The sequence below is a fragment of the Podarcis pityusensis genome (genome assembly GCF_964106645.2).
Source record: "Podarcis pityusensis genome assembly, chromosome: 4".
Lineage (NCBI taxonomy): Eukaryota > Metazoa > Chordata > Lepidosauria > Squamata > Lacertidae > Podarcis > Podarcis pityusensis.
Window position 1 is genome coordinate 84,567,662 of NC_138027.1, and position 16,253 is coordinate 84,583,914.

At 52.4% G+C, this 16,253-nt stretch overlaps 1 protein-coding gene across 1 annotated transcript; it reads right to left on the reverse strand.

Moving 5' to 3' along the window:
* Positions 1 to 9,110: 9,110 nt before the first annotated feature.
* Positions 9,111 to 15,041, reverse strand: ZIC2 (Zic family member 2). The gene is made up of 3 exons (XM_081002855.1): positions 13,813 to 15,041; positions 11,261 to 11,424; positions 9,111 to 10,831 (listed from the first exon to the last, which is right to left on the reverse strand). The coding sequence occupies exons 1-3, from the start codon at positions 14,897 to 14,899 to the stop codon at positions 10,481 to 10,483; spliced, it is 1,602 nt and encodes a 533-aa protein (XP_080858981.1). The 5' UTR covers positions 14,900 to 15,041; the 3' UTR covers positions 9,111 to 10,480.
* Between the last annotated feature and the right edge of the window lie 1,212 nt (positions 15,042 to 16,253).

The following is a 16,253-nucleotide window of genomic DNA, read 5'->3' on the forward strand; positions in this document are numbered from 1 at the left end:
AGGCTTGGGAAACGGGTTGCGCGGTGGGGAGAGAGAGAGAGAGAGAGAGAGAGAGAAAGAGAGAGAAGGAAGAGCGGCGGTGTCAGGCGGAGGTGTTCCGTCTAATAACTCCAGCCGTAAACTCTCCCCGTTTAAATTACTTCCATCATAAATCAGTGGGCAAATGGCGAGCGAGCGCAAAGACTTGGGGCTGGAGACCTGCTGAGAACCACGTGGGTGTGGAGTTTCTCTCTCTCTCTCTCTCTCTCTCTCTCTCTCTCTCTCTCTGTGTGTGTGTGTGTGTGTGTGTGTTTTCTACTCCCAGACGGCTCCCCCCTCCCTCTCCCAGCCATCGCCTTCCTCGAGGATTCCGGATTAACAAAGAAGTTGTTGGAAATGGGTTTGGAGCGAGAATGGTGCGTCGCTGCACGAGGCTAGGCGAGAGCAGCTGGGAGAATGGGAAAGTCCTGGCTCGCCTCCCCGCTCGCTGCCATCTATGCCAGGCAGAAATGGGCAGAGGGAGAAAAAGGCAGGCGAGGACTTACTTTCGTTTTCTTCTACCCCCCCCCCCCGACTCCCAGTGGTGCACTCTGGTAATTTTAGACCTGGGACAATGGTTTTATTACTCCCCACCCCCCGCCGTTTAGAATGATGGCCGTGTGAATTGCCACACTTAGTCTAATACGTGGTAAGCGCGCCCTGCTGCATCGAGGAGCCCTAAGTGGGGCCCCTGAACATCCGTCCATCAAATTCTGCCCCATGGTACCACCCTTCCTCTCCACCCTCCACAGAGCAACCCTGCAACCTAAACGCGTAAAGAGCTCTGTTGACCAGAGGCAAGGAAACGGAACAGCTGGCGGCTGGGAAAGCGGCAACGCGTACTTGGAAGGAAGGTGTCTTGGGACAGTTTAGCTGCTGCAACCCCAGAAGTTAATCACGTGCCAGTGGGGGCTTCTCCCTTGAGTAAAGTGGTTTTCTCCGTCGCTGCGATGGGCGCTGTGAATACTTTGAGGATCCAGAGCGAGCCTAAACACGTGTATATGGAAGTGAGTGTAGCGGCTAAATCAATTAAGCTGGCAGTCTACTAAATGTTTATTTAGGAGTAAATCTGGATTAGTTGAATGGGATTGAAGATGGTAGCTTTACAAGAGCATGTTTACTGAGGAGGAAGTGCCACTCTAGTCGATGGGGCTTTTCCCCCATGGGACAATGCACAGGATTACAGCCTTAATACCGCGTCTGGAGGATTGGGTTCTCCAGAGGCTGCGAGTCCAGTCGCACTTACCTGAAAGAAAGTTCTGTTCACGGGCCTTAATTTCGAGTAGACCCATTTAAGATCAGAAGTAGACAAACTTCTAGGGAAAGCTGCGATCCGGTGCTTCCTTTATCTGGGGAATAAGCAGCCTTGAGCAAGTGAGATCTCCTGCCGTAAATAATAGATGCGGAAGTCCACACTTAGAAGCCTATTGCTTGCAGTGCAGTTTATGAGTAAGCGGGCGTCGCTTTTCTTAAGGAACCTTTGGATCGGGGCAGGCAAGCTGCGTATCACCACTGTGGGCTTGTATACCTGAACCCGAAGCGGGCTTACTCCGAAGTAAACAACGGAAGTAAGCCCTGAAGCCTCTCATTGGTACTCCTTTCCTCTCTGACTGTAATTTGGGCCTAAAAGTTGAAATGTGGAAGGCGTCTATTGTCCAAGGAAAGGTTTGTTGTTTCGTAGAATCATAGAACGGTAGAGTTGGAAGGGATCCCGAGGGTCATCCAGTCCAACCTCCTGACTCTTTTGCCCAACGTGGGACTCGAACCCACGATCCTATTTGTTTGTTTTCAGAAGAGGGCGGGGCCTGGAAGGACGCCTGTTTCCTAGGTGATCGTCCGCTCCTGGCCCGGAGTAGTAGCAAGTCAGGCCGATCCTCTTTGGCAGGAGGCGTCGCCACGCGGCCAGCAGGCAGTCTCGCCTGGGCAAGACGCGCGTAAAATATCGCCGAGAGGAGGAGAAGGAGAACGAAGTGGGGGAAAGTCAAGGCTAATTAAATTCTGCAAACGGCTCTCATTAGTATGCCTGACACACCGGCTTTCACGTTGATCTTTCTGGGCGGATCAATACCCCCGCAGCATAAATGGGGGGGTGTCGCCTGGGGGTGACCTTTCCCTCTCGCCCTCCTGTCGCCCAGCTGGCCCCAGTGCCACCCCCTCTGGGGTCCTCATCTCCCCACCACCGCCACAATCCCGCTTCAGCCCCACGACTTCTCGGGTGGAGAAGGGAATGGGCAACAAAATCAAGCGAGAGAGGAAGGAGGTGCAAGAGGAAGAACAGCTCTGAGCAGGTGTCATCCTTGCCAGAGCGCCCCGCAAACCACCCCGCACGCAACAGCCATCTGGCACGCCCAGATCCCGAGCACGTGCGCTCCGAAGGGGCGAATTCCCTTGGGATCTGAAAGGGAACCGCCTGGGCCCACAAGGCAAGCCACCTCCCCAAGGCCCTTGCTTCTCTTGCCAGGGTGCCCTGGGTGCTGCTGGAAATCCTCATTTTCCACGGGGCAAGTGGAGGGGACCCTGGAGTTTTGCACCCCAGGACAAGATGTCTGGGTTGGAGGGAGGCGGCCTTCCCCCAAGAGCCGGCAGGAGAAAGCGGAGGAGATTCCTTGTGGGAAGAGGAGCCGTGGAGAGAGAGAGAATTATGTTGCTGAATTATAGTTGTAGCGCTCTGAAAAATGCAGGGAGCCATCCTCGCCGAGTTGGCGGCTGTTCTTGGGATGACCTCATAAGCCAGTCGTTCCTCACAGGGTTGTTGGGGGGGGGGGCACTCCTACTGTACGCTGTCCTGACTTACTTGAGGGAGGGTAGGATCTTGTATACGTACCGAAACAGCTTACTCTGAACACGACTTTGAGCTGCCTCGACTCCTGTTCCCTCACATCTATCGGCGTTTTGCTGCCTTGGAACACCAGCTCCATTTAATTATGGAGTTTATAATTATAGACCATTTTGCAAGACGTCGTCGAAGCGGGGACAGCGCCAACCTCAATGTCTTGGCTTCTAGGAGGTCGCGTGTTTAGGATCGGGTTGGTAGTGGACCCCGGTGTCTTACCATGGGTGGCGGATTGAAATTCGACTCCCTGATCAAACACTGCACATTTTAAATATGCCCACCGCACCTTGGTAACCGAAAGACACCTCCCCTAATCTTCAACCCAGGAAACAATCTATATATTTTATTGATAAATTTATAGGGAGATATTTCTTATCTCACTGTAGACGGATGAACAGATCACCCTATATAGTATATAAAATTTTTATTTACTTATCTCCTGTGTGCTCATGTGTGTGCATGAGACCGATTCCTTGTCGCTTCTGAGAGCCATAAATTGTCGTATCTACCAATGCTACCAATGCACTCAGTCGGTGATGGAGAAAGGTCTCGCCAGTCACAGGTTTTCTGCTTGGAGTAGGGGTGGCAGGGAGAATCGGAGTCGGCCCGGTTCCCAGGCAGGAGCACCTCCAAAGGAAATAACCGGGGCCAAGGCGTTTTGTTTTGGCTTTTCCTCTCTAGACTTGTGAGGCCTTTGAAGTGACTCTCTCTCTCTCTCTCTCTCTCTCTCTCTCTCTCTCTCTCACACACACACACACACCCACCCACCCACCCCTGTCTTCCTTCTCCAGCCCTTTCCTGCTGTGGGCGGGGGAAACCGACCCTGTCTTTTGGGATATAGCCTTCGGCTTGCGTATGAAGCGTTAAAAGCATATTTACTGAGAAGCAAATGCTATTATTTTAAAGAAAACCGACTCCCAAGTGCGGGTAGAACTGGCGCCCTAGAATCGAAACGGAGCAAGTTGCTCCACTGTCTTCCCTCTCCCCCATCCCACTGGCCCTCCATATCCCACTGGCCCAGCCCTGTAAAGCCAAACGCCCCTCTCCCCTTCCCACCAGATACGTTGCATCTTCCGTTTGTGCAGCACCTTGGCTAAGCTCCCTCCCTCCATACCTGGGGGGGGGGGTGTTCCTTTGCAACCCACTTGCTAAAAAGCCCCTCTGGTTTCCAGGGGAGTTTTCTTTCCAGTTAAGTCTCAGGTTGCAGGCTGAAGTATACTTTTAATGAAGCGGAGTTTTTGGAAATCCCTTGGCAAGTATCTTCCAGTTCAGCCTCCTCTCCGAACGTCTTGTGCGCAAGCCCTTGCGAGTCTTTCCAGAGGGGCTTGCGGAGGAGAACGTCCTGGAGGGTTCGCTCTCTGGAGCAATGCCTGGGCAGCGCGATTCGAGGCGCGTCTCCTCGGAAGCAAGTCCCGCTGGGAAAAGTGGCTGGAGCGGGTTTTCGTTCCTTGACGTTGTAGTAGGAAGGAAAGCACTTTCCTCCAAAGAACCACTGAGTAACAGCCCGATCCTATGCATCCTATCCCCTTCAGTGTTTAATATCAGTGGGATTTGCTCGTAGGTAGGCGTGCCGAGGATTGCAGCCTTTAACCGAGCGAAGGAAGCCTTAAGAGAGAAGCTGCGTTTAAGCTGTTCGCCGACGTCCACTTACTTGGGAATCAACCCCTTTCAATGCTGAGGATAGGGTTGCTGTGTCTACTCTGGCTGACCTTGACCTCCATTTATCCTTCGCCTCTCCGTGGCTGGGCAGGGGGCAACCTCCGTCCCGAGCACCAGCGGGGAACCGACCATTAAGTAAGGTGTCCCCGGCGGGGCCCCGTCCATACAAAGCTAAGCACTTTCAAGTCCCATTGGTAACAGTGAGGCGCGTGTTGCAAAGTGTCCCGATATTCGGCTGGATCGTGCCCAACTTCCAGAGGGAAAGCTTCTGTGTTGGCAGCGCAGCTGAGCAGGACAGCCCAGGAACGCCCAAGCGAGCAGTCCCAAACAGCATTTCCCCTCCAAAAAGCAAGAGGAGGTTTCCTTCGACTGGTTTGAAAGGAGAGAGGTCGAGGGTGCTTCTTTGGTGGAACTCGGTCCCACCGAAATCCACCTTCCCAAGTCAGTGTACTCAGTAGCAGAAATGGATTTCCCGCAACTGATAAATTCTCCTTCCGCCTTATTGAAAAGGAGGCTGGCTTGGACCCCCTTCGACGAGTTTGTCTTTAAGATTTTCGAAGCCTGCCACCCTCTACACACTTGCTGGTGAGGGAACGGTCCCCGATGGACACAAAGGCACTCCCTCCCGAGGAAACGCACGCGGGATTGCGCTGGAAGAGAAAATGTTAAACTAGATTGTTTCAAATCAGGCCATTTAAAACTGGGATTCCGCAAATCGGTTTAAGTTATCACTGTGCCTCCTCGCCAGTTCAGGTCTGGCAAGGCGGGTAAAGTCCTCTATCCTTCGTACCTTCCTGAGAAGTTCACATACACAAACACTCACACAAACCACACACCCCTCACTGTTTTTAATCGAGCTGCCTTTCCACACACAGTTCTTTGGGGCTGCTGTGGTTTAGCAACCGGTTGCCACTGCATCGGTTACGCGCGCGCCGGTTCTTCAGGTTCCCTTTTAAAGATGAGAGCGCAAAATGCCTCTACTAGTCCTCATTCAACTACTTAAGTTGGTATTGCATACTTACAACTTACATATTTTGATACTGCCGCATATTTACTCCTAGCACGCAAGAGCACATCGTACTAGTTGTAGCACTGCTCGGTAACAGAACACGGCGGCTGCTAGTCTAGTTAAATGTTGTTGCAATCATCACAAATCATAATTAGGAAACATAAACGAAACCAAAGGCGGGGGAAATCTTGGCAGAATCAAAGCTGAAAGGCAGACTCAAACCTGGGCGATTGGGGAGAGCTGGAACAGAAGGGGAAAAGGAGGAAATGTAATAATAATAATAATAATAATAATACATAATAGTAGTGTATTCTAGTTTTCTAGTCATTTCTGGATATGCATATCCGTTTGACGACTCCGGGTCTGCAATTTTTGTAAGGACTTAGCCCTGATTTCTACCGATGTATACTCGAAAGTAAGTCTCGTTGAATCCAAGGAGACCATTTCGCAGGAGTCTGAAGGGATGGGCAACTTTCGGGGCTTCCAGCCGGACACGGTGGAGGGCGGGTTGCCTCTCTCCCTCCACCGGCGTTTTTACGCAGCTGCCTTGTATTATTTATAGTGCGTTCTGTTACATACATCTTAGACGTATGTTCTCTCATGCATTATACAGGAGAGATGAGTATTGTAGCTCACTTTTGCGTGATTCATACGGGCGTCCGCCATGTATCTGTATCTGTAAACCTCCATCTCCTGGGCAGGTCTCTATTTCGCCTCGCCATCCGTTTCTAAAGCTGCCTGGGTTCCCTCCCCGTCCAAGATGCCGAGTCTTCGTGGGTGTTGGCTGGCAGGACGGGCGATGGTGGCAGCCAAGGCCAGCTCAAGTTCAAGTTCAAGGCTAGCCTAGGGGGAAGGGGGTGAGGGTGGGGAGAGAACAGTCCCTCTCCCTGCCCTGCCCAGGGGCCTGAAAGGAAGAGAAGGCTGCTGATGACAGGCAGGGACCCGGACCACTTGGTGGAGAGCGCAGTGCCCGGGCGCGCCCGAGGCTTCTGTTTTCTCAACCCAGCATTGCCTGCAGGTGTGGGTGGGTGCCGCGGTGGGACCCGAGGGACATTGGGGAGGCTGGGGAACGGGCGAGGACCACAGAACTGCGGCGTGTCATTTGTTGATGTGGGTTGGCCGTGATGGAGGGCGACTCGGACGGACGGCGCTTGCTTCCTCTGGGGAAAGGAGAGCCGAGGAACCCACAAGCCTAAGGCCAGCAGCACCGCCGTCTCTGGCCCGAGCCTCTTCCGGAGGGATCGAAGGGATCTTTCTTGCTGACCCTTCAGCCGGGGATCCAGGAGTCCCCCTTTCTCCAGGTTCTGGGAGACACAAAAAACCAGGAACAAAGCCGTGGTCAGAAACAGAAAAGGAGGGAGCAGAGACGTTCCCAGTCTTTCCCCTGCGTTCAACTTTAAATCAGACTTAATCTGGTGGAGGCCATTGAATGGCGGGAGGGAGCGGGCGCTGAACAACGGATTCCTCTCTCTCTCTCTCTCTCTCTCTCTCTCTCTCTCTCTCTCTCTCTCACACACACACACACACACACACACGCAGCCAATTTCAATCCAGCGCTCTTTGGGGCCTCTCTTGCCATTCTTCCGACCGTGCCCTGCTGTAGTTTCCCAGCCAGCGAGATCTCTCTCTCCCAGGGATCAGCGCCATATGCTAATTCCTTTAATAAAATTGGGCTGGGTTTCTCTCTCTCTCTCTCTCTCTGGCCTAATATTATTAAGGGAGGAAAATGAGATTTTAACAGCCATTTGATTACTTCGGGGCTTTTACATTATGCAGCAGAGAATGACTGAATGAATGAATGACTACGAAGGAAGAGACCGCTCCAAGTTGGGGAGAAAAGAAAGCGTGCCAGGTTGTGTTTTTTGGACAGCAGCAAAAAAAAAAAAAAAAAAAATTTAAATTGCTCCCTCAAGGGCATCCTCTTCCAGGACCAAGCGCGAATCTATCGTCCCTGTTCCCCCCGCACCAAACATCAGGCGAAAAGCTTGCCCCAAAAATGAAATTTACTCGGAAATAGGTCCTACTGTGCTTAGCGGGACTTGCTCTCGAGGAGGTGGGCCTAGGACTATCCCTGCCAAAGAGGGATAGTGTTGCTAACATAAATTCCAAACAGGGTGGGGGGTTTGGATGGAATGCAATGAAAACAAGCGACTGGGCTGGAGAGGCAAATGTATCGTTTGAGCGGTTTTTGGCTGGCGCTGCGGAGTTTTGTGAGAGGAGTGCCAGGAGCACACTTGCACGGGGCTTGGAAAAAGGGGGGAAGGATGCGTGCCTCTTTTGGGTGCCCAGGTGGCTGGCACTGGATTTTGGGCAAATGCCAGGCTTTCGAAGGTTTTTTTGAAGGCTTCACAGTTCAATTCCACGTCCTGGTTACTAGAAAGTGGCTCATAAAATCAAAGCATGTCCAAAGCACTGATTCTGGGTTGAAGTCAAGAGGATGGAGGAGAATCTACAATCTTGCAGACAAGCAAAAGTTAATTTAGGTCATCATTCTTAATTATATACCTATTTACTCACGTAGAATATTATTTTAAATTATACACACATACACAAACAAACACACACACACACTGGTAAATTTGGGGTGGGGAGAATAATTTTGTTAAAGCCATATCCAGCAAATTACACAGCCCCTAAAATTTTTGTTTTCTTAAGCATTGCATCTTTAACACATACTGTCACACCAAAGTCATGGTTGTACTGTTCCCCAGCACTTCAAAGAAAAGGGGGGGGGGGAATACTGCTTTTTTAAAGCCTATCTGATTCATCTCTTTTTTCCTCATCTTTGGTGGAGGGGGAAAAATATATATTAGTACAGATAAATGTGCAAAATAAAAAAGCATAAGAACTATTCTAAACAAGGGAAGAAGTGTTTCCAACTTTTAAGGAATTCAGATTTTATGGAGAAGGATTTGGGATCTACTCCTAGATTTAAAAACAAATAAATTGTAAAGCATGTGAACAGTGCTTAAAAAATAAACTTAACATAAGTACCAAAAAAATCCAGATTAAAAATGGGACCTTTCATAAAAGTAAAAAAGAAGATAAGGGCAAACTACAAGCAATAAAGGTTTTGACAGTCTATAAGGGTATAAAATTGACTTGAAATATAGGAGACTGGCAGAACTTGGAAGACTTTTGATTTTCACAGGGAAAAAGGTGAAACACATGCTTAATTCTTCCACTGAAATGGCCCTTAAAACTACTAATCTTTGACAAGATCCAGCCCTAGAGTTGCAAAGCCCTGTGTAGTTAAATTCCACACATATTTACCCAGTAATGTCTTCAATTAAATTTACTCCAAGGTAAAAATGCACAGGAGTGCAGCCTAGGAGCATCATTCTTGGTATGATATTGCCTTTGCAAACCCAGTATATTAAGATAGGATGTAGATTTGTTTTAAATACTTAGTTAAACTAATAAAACTTAGTTTTTGTATAAGTTGTGCCCTCATGTGATTTTAATCACATATCTAAAACATTTTGCAGCGTATAGCGAATTTGGCCTTTCTTAAGGCACACTCTAATCAACATAAGAAAACCTTTGACATACCAAGAAAGAAAGGAAAGGAAAGAAAGAGGGAGGGGAATGTCAGTCACTGCAGTTTCAACACATTTTATTATATTTCTGTATGCATTACTCTCAAAAAAAAAAAAAAAACATATCACAAGAAATGATGAAACCACATGGACCTTCAAATAAAAAAATTCTGAAACAGTTTATGCTCACAATTGTACATATTTATAGTTAAGAAACATTCTTTATAAATACTGTTTCCTCTGTAGCAAGTTAATACCATAATTTAATTACAAATGGATAAATATGGCAACAGCTATTTACACAAGGAAGGGTGTTATTACGGAAAAAAATCCCTAACGGCACTACGTTTATTTCCCCCTCCCCACAAACTTCCAAACAGGAACTAACAAATAGAACTTGCAAAATGCACTAAAACATCACATGTAAATCCAGCTAACAGAAAATACATTCACAAGCATTGGAAGAGGAGGAGGAATCAATCTGGGTTTGTTTCGAAGAACGGCATGGAGACTTTGGCACGTGTGTTTTTGTTTGTTTGTTTGTTTTAAAATCTTTCCAGTCTATAGCTGAATGAAGTTTACAATCAAAGTTGCCTCTTTTTTTAAAAAAAGGAACACAATATTCAATACCACAATTACAAAAGAAACCATTTTGCTTCCACTTTACTTCCCCCCCCTTTCCCTTTAAAAATGGGTGAATTTAAAAAAGAGAGAAGGAAAGAGAAAGAGAAGGTGGGGGGAGCTAACAAGAGAGAGAGGACAGGAGGCAGAGAGCGAGCGAGAGAGCATCACTTCTGGGAGGGAGAGAGAGAGAGAGAGAGAGAGAGAGAGAGAAAGCGCGGGGCGGGGGGAAGAACCAAATCCATAGTTCACAAAGTGGACCAATTTCTATACACCGAGAAAACTTTATGATTACCACCTCCTTGGCGGAAGGAGCGAAGACTCCTCTATGTACACAGAGAGTCCGAGGGGGATGGAGGCGGTGGTTGGGGGCCGGCTGGTCCCAGGACCGACGGGTCCTCCCTCCTTGTGTCTGATCTTTTGTTCCCAAGGCGCTGGAGGCAGGAGGGGCGGCAGGGGTCCCCCCTCGCCGGCAGAACTGAATGTCCGCAAGGCTCAGGAGGCAGCGGGTGTCCCGTGGCGGGTAGAACCGCTTGGGCTGCTTTTAATCCTTCCTTTTCTTTCTTTCTTTCTTTCTTTCTTTCTTTCTTTCAAAAGATTTTATTTTCTCTCTCTCTTTCTCTCCCTTCTGCTACTTCAAGATGTCCCAGTCCAAACAAAAGGGGGCGGCGGGGTGGAGAAAGAGAGAGAGCGAAGGCGGAGAGCGACTTCGACGGCGGCTTCCTTCCTTCCTTCCTGCTTTCCTTCCTTCATTTTCGAGGCATCTGGCTGGAGCGGCGGCGGCGGGGCCAGGAGGCCTCTTCAGACGTACCACTCGTTGAAGTTGGACGTGAGGCCGCCGTGGCTGGCGCTGGCTCCGCCGCTGCCCGCTCCTCCGCCGCCGCCGCTGCCCCCTCCGCCGCCGCCCGAGCTCCCCCCGCCGCCGCCTCCTCCTCCCGCTCCGCCGTTGCTGCTCCGGTGCACCGCCGAGACTGCGGCCGCAGCGGCGGCGGCGGCAGCAGCAGCCGCGGCGGCCGCTGCAGAGGACAGGTTGCTGGCGGCTGTGCTTTGGGTCTCTGCGCTGGGGGACACCAAGCCCGGCGGAGTGGACGACTCGTAGCCGGAGCTGGCCGCGGGCGACGACTCGGAGCCTTGCGGGGAGGATTCGTGGACCTGCCAGGCCAACAGCGAGAAAGCAAACTAAGCAACTTGCTTGAAAGGACACAGAAAAGGTTCCCAGATCTCTCCCACCCGTTTCCTTTCCTTCAAGACGCTCAATAGGCTCAGCACCGCCGCCGACCCTTCCCCAGTGCTGAAATCCTACATTTAGTAAGGTCGCATAAATCCCCCTGAGTTAGTAACAGATCAGGAAGCTGGGTTGGAGCCCAAAAGGTCCCTCTCTTCCGGCTATACACAACATTTTCTTTGGAATTTGGTTTGAAGCAGGTTTATTGGGAAACCACTCCGGTTTGAGCGGGACTTGCTTCCCAATAACTCCGCAGCCTGGGGCTACAGGAGCAGTGAAACCCTCCCCCGCCGTCCTGTGTGTGGCCCCGTCCTCGGCACCCCCTTCCCAGGCCCTGTCGCGCTTCTCCGGCTTACCTTCATGTGTTTCCGCAGGGAGCTGGGGTGGGTGTAGGATTTGTCGCACATCTTGCAGAGATAGGGCTTGTCCGAAGTGTGGACGTGCATGTGCTTCTTTCGGTCGCTGCTGTTGGCGAAGCGTCGGTCGCAGCCCTCGAATTCGCACTGGAACGGCTTCTCGCCTGCAAAGGAGGAGAAGGGGGAAAGGCCAATTCGGCGTAAGCGCGTGCGAACGAGTCGCTCGGCTGGCTTCTGTTCCAACCCACTTAGCAGCTAAAAAGCGACCTTTTACCAAGAACTATAAAACAAACATTTAGTGGCTGTGAGATCTTGGAAGAAACTTGAACATCCTCGGGGTTTTTTTGGTCAGCTAAAGGAAAGCGACCTCCTTTTCGTATGTGCCTCTTTTCATTGGCATCTGATCTTTAAATGTTCGTCTGAGAATTCCGCAGGGGCTCAGTCGAATTTAGGATGTGGGGGAAATGAGTTGAGTGAGTTGTGCAGGGGATTACGCAGCTTCGGAAAGAAATACCGGGCCAGGGTCCCAGCTAAACGGGAAAACGGGGGAAATCAAGAAAGTCCTCGGGTCTGTGGTCATTGTTTTTAAAAGCGCGATTCCCCAAGGAACCCAATAAAGATATTTGTGTGTCTCTTTCGGGATACGTATTTATTTTGTTTTCATTCCCACTGGTGTTGCATTTAAAAGCCAGGCCAAGGAGCCTTTTCCAGTTCGTGCATTTAAAAACAGCCACCGGACCAGAACCAACCCCCCACCCCCCTGTTTAAACCGCGTCAAGCCGCAAACGACTCCACATCTGAGCAGGCTTCTGTAGTATTTTTCTCCCCTTTCATGCAAGGACATTGGAAGTCAGTTCTCAAAATATCCGCTGGGGATGATGGGGGGCGAAGAGGGCGAGAGAAACCGAAGCAAAAAACACATGCACAACCCTCCCTTGGAATTTTCCTAGAGCTTCTTCGCCCCTTCGCCAGATTTCCGAGCAATTTGTAGGTGTGAGAACTCAAACACAGCCACCGCCGGATCCTTCCCCCGCCCTTGAAATCGGAGGTGGGAGAGACGCGCAATTTAACGCGAAATTCCATTAGCACCTAAATTGTTCCTTAAAGACATCCGCTCAGAGCCCCCCCCCCCGCAAAACGCGGCCATCTCCATGCAAATCAACGTCTCGGATTTGCTAAACCTTGTTAAAGCCCGTCTCGCACCTAAACCCGTTCTTAGCACTTCAGCAACACAACCAGAAAGGCTCACAGAGTTTTGCTCCTTTCTCTCAGTCAATACTGATGCCCGGAAATCGCTCAAATATTTGCTGGTCTTCTTTTTCCCCCGGGGCGGGGTAGGGTGCGGACCCCAAAAATAAAAATAAAAATGCTCCAGTAGAAATCTGGCCGGCTGAAGTAGAATTATCTAGGAGCCTGGGAAATGCAGTTGTTTGATTCCACTACCTGGACTCACACGATTTCTATCACCCAGAAACGCGGCCTCCTTTCTCACCCATTAGTCCTCATTTTGGGGTGGCAGCGTTAGGAGGGGGCGGAATCCTACCCCCGGAAGTTTATCAACCTTAAATCCTCTGTTGTTTATTACATGTTGCTTTAACAAAAATAATAAACTAGTGGAAAACCGCCTTCCAGCGCCCCAAGTCAGACTTTCAAAACACTTTTGCAAATGAGAAAATTTTATGGTCCCGCCTCACTCCATTTCAATTTAATGGAAAGCAGTCCCTGAAAAGCGCGGTGAAATGACCAGGGGGGCGGAGAAAGGAAAAGAGCTCCCCCCCCCCTCTTAAGGGTAGTTTTTCTAGAATATAGGTCTAAAATACAAAATGTAAAATTCAGCTCTGTTTTAGATTCCTACCATCACATTTATAAAACGGCACAACTATGCCTTTTTAAACTACCCATTTTCTGGAAACGCAGCGTTCATTGCAGGAGCACCTCAGACCTGAATATATTTGGAAATGAAGCCGGTGGATTTCAAAGGAAGAGACTTCCTAGTCAGCTGCTCAGCTTTACAGATTTCCTTAAAAGTAGACCATACCGACAGGAACAACGCTCGCTTCTCTTCAGGATTAACCTGTAAGATCCCTTTCGTATATTTCCAGTTATCTGCTCGGGCGGTTTTTGCTTCTTTGAAGGGAGCCGTCCCACTCTGAAGGAGAGACTCCCTTGGCAACTGACTGATGCCAGTGTATCTTACTTTCCCCTAAGTATCTGATCCCACTGCATCTCCCCTAAGTATTCCGAGGAGCCCGGCCCAGTTCAGGGAGCCTTAAGAGAAGACAGACATTTGGAAGCAATTTTATTTTACTTTTTACGTGTTTATTTTTTACGATCAAATAAAGCATCACTTCCTTTAAAGGGTTTGGACAAAATTAAACACCATTCCGAGTAAGCAGATTCGTGTGCGGGAGCATGCACGGGGAGGTTTAGGGGGAAAGGATTCTCCTGCTTTGCATTTATGTCGCAATGCCCCCTTCCCTTCCCCACAATCTCACACCCACCAACCACCCTTTCTGAGCCGGCAAAGAGCGTGAAATCCCTCGTGGACTGACCTGTGTGCGTCCTTTTGTGGATCTTGAGGTTCTCGGAGCGCGCGAAGACCTTCCCGCAGCCGGGGAAGGGGCACGGGAAGGGCTTCTCGCCTGTGTGCACGCGGATGTGGTTGACCAGCTTGTACTTGGCCTTGAAGGGCTTCCCTTCGCGGGGACACTCCTCCCAGAAGCAGATGTGATTGCTCTGCTCGGGCCCGCCGACGTGCTCCACGGAGACGTGAGTGACCAGCTCGTGCATGGTGCTGAAAGTTTTGTTGCAGCTCTTCTTGGGGCTGCTCAGCTGCTCGGGGTCGATCCACTTGCAGATGAGCTCCTGCTTGATGCACTGCTGGCGCATGTAGCGGAAGAAGGCCCCCGGGTGGTGGTGGTGATGGTGGTGGTGCGGGTGGGCATGGTGCGGGTGGGCATGGTGCGGGTGGTGCGCGTGGTGCGCCGCCATGTTCATGCCCATGTTCATGTTCATGGGCCCGTACTGGCCGTGCAGCTGCGCCGCCGAGTAAGGGTCCGCGCGCGGGCTGGACACTTGGCGGTACTGGTCCGAGCGGCCGAAGACTTCTCCGGGCAAGCCCAGGCGCATCTGCCCGTTGAGCACGTTGGGCGAGCCCGGCGCGCCGTGCTGCTCGCCGATGCCCGGGAACAGCAGGTGGCTCTGCGCCTCGGCGTGCGGGTGGTGCAGGCTGCCCGTGGCCGCCGCCGCCGCCGCCGCGGCCCCGAAGAGCCCGTGCTGGCCGCCCCCGGCCGCCGCCGCCGCGTCGCCGAAGCCCCGGCTCCGAAACAAGAAGTCCCTGGGGGAGTTGAAGGGCGGCGCGGAGTAGGAGCCCACATGCGCCGCGTGCGGGTAAGCGGGCGCCTGCGAGCTGAAGGCCGAGCCCTGGCCCGGAGACAGCTCGTGCGCCGCCGCCGCCGCCGCCGCGTTGAGCTTGAAGGCGCCCAGGTGCGCCGCCGCCGCCGCCGCCGCCGAGTCCACGAAGCTGTTCTGCAGGCTCAGCTCGCGCTCCTGCATCTCGGCCGCCGACGGAGGAGGAGGGTGCCGGGCGAACGAGCCCACGCCCAGCGCCGGGAACTGCGGCCCCGCATCCAGAAGCATGCCGCCCAGGAGCCCCCGGCGAGGGTCCGAGCGACGGGCTCTCTGTCTTCTTCTTCCTCTTCTTCTTCCTCTTCTGCTGCTGCTGCTGCGCGAGCGGGAGAAAGAGCCGCGCGCCGACGACGAGAGTTCAGGCGCAGGCGGCCAGCCGAAGGGTATTAAAGCAGCTGAGGCGAGGGCGGGCGGGCAGCTCTGAGGGAAGAAGGCACAGAGAGGGGAGCGGGCGGAGGGGAGGGAGAGAGAGAGGGAGCCGAGGGGGGAGGGAAGAGGAGAGGGGCGGTGGGGGGGGGAGAGGGAGGGACGCAGAGGGGACTCGCCTTTCCCTGAGAAGGGGGGGGGGAGAAATGGGGGGGAAAGAGCTACCCACAACAACAACAACAGTACCACACACACAAGCCCGCTGGCGAAGAGATGTCACACCGCCACAGCCACACCGACAGCCTCTCTCTCTCTCTCTCTCACAAACAGGCGAGGAGATATATAGGCACACTCCCTCGCGCGCGCGCGCTCACGCACACGCCGGGGCGCGCGCGAGTGGCCGGCTCTCCCTCGCGCGCTACGCACACTCTCCGCTCAGAAAACAAACACACGGTTCTCGGCTGCGCTACTACCCCGCCCCGGTGCCCCCCTCCCCGCCTTCTCCAGCCCCTCCTCTGAAATGTTCGGGTCCCCCCTCCCCCGTTCTTCTAACCACCCCTTGTTGTTGTTTTTAATATATATATATATAACACATATGTGTGTGTGTATATAGATATATTATTCCCGTTCTTCTTCTTCTTCTCCTCCGCTGCCGCCACCTCCTCCGCCTCCCGCTCTGCCCGCCATTCGGTTCCGCCTCACGGGCTCCAAAGTTGCCGCCGCCGCCGCCGCTGTTCTCCTCACGAGAGGGAGGAATCGGGCGCCTCTTCCCTCGCCACAACCTCGCTCGCTTTAAGTTGGGGAGGAGGAGGAGGAGGGGACGAGATTGAGGGGGGGAGAGGAGGGGAGGGGGAGAGATGCGGGTTTGTAAAAGAAAAAAAAGAGAGAGAGAGAGGCAGCCCAGAACAATAACACAGGCGGAGGGGGGAGTGGAGCGCCCAAGGTCCGTCCCTCAACCCGGGCGCGGGTCCCACTCAGGCACCGCCGCCAGCGCCCGCCATGGAGATGCTCCAGCCGTGAGATGCGGTCCTTCCTCCTCCTCCTCCTCTTTTTTGGCGGGGGGGGGGCGGGTCGGTCCTCCTCCCTGGGCGCTGGCCGGCTTCTCCCTCTGCTCGCCTCTCGCCTTCGTCTGCTGGTTGCGGTGGGCGCCGCTGCTGTGGCTGCTTTTTATCCCCCCCTCCTCGCCACCCCCTTCTCCTCCTCCTCCTCCTCCTCCCAG

Coding starts and splice junctions, on each gene's coding strand:
- ZIC2 (XM_081002855.1), bottom strand. CDS start 14,899: ATGCTTCTGGATGCGGGGCCGCAGTTCCCGGCGCTGGGCGTGGGCTCG. Junction 11,425..13,812: donor CCACAAAAGGACGCACACAG/GTCAGTCCACGA, acceptor CCTCCTTTGCAG/GCGAGAAGCCGTTCCAGTGC. Junction 10,832..11,260: donor CCCTGCGGAAACACATGAAG/GTAAGCCGGAGA, acceptor TTGGCCTGGCAG/GTCCACGAATCCTCCCCGCA.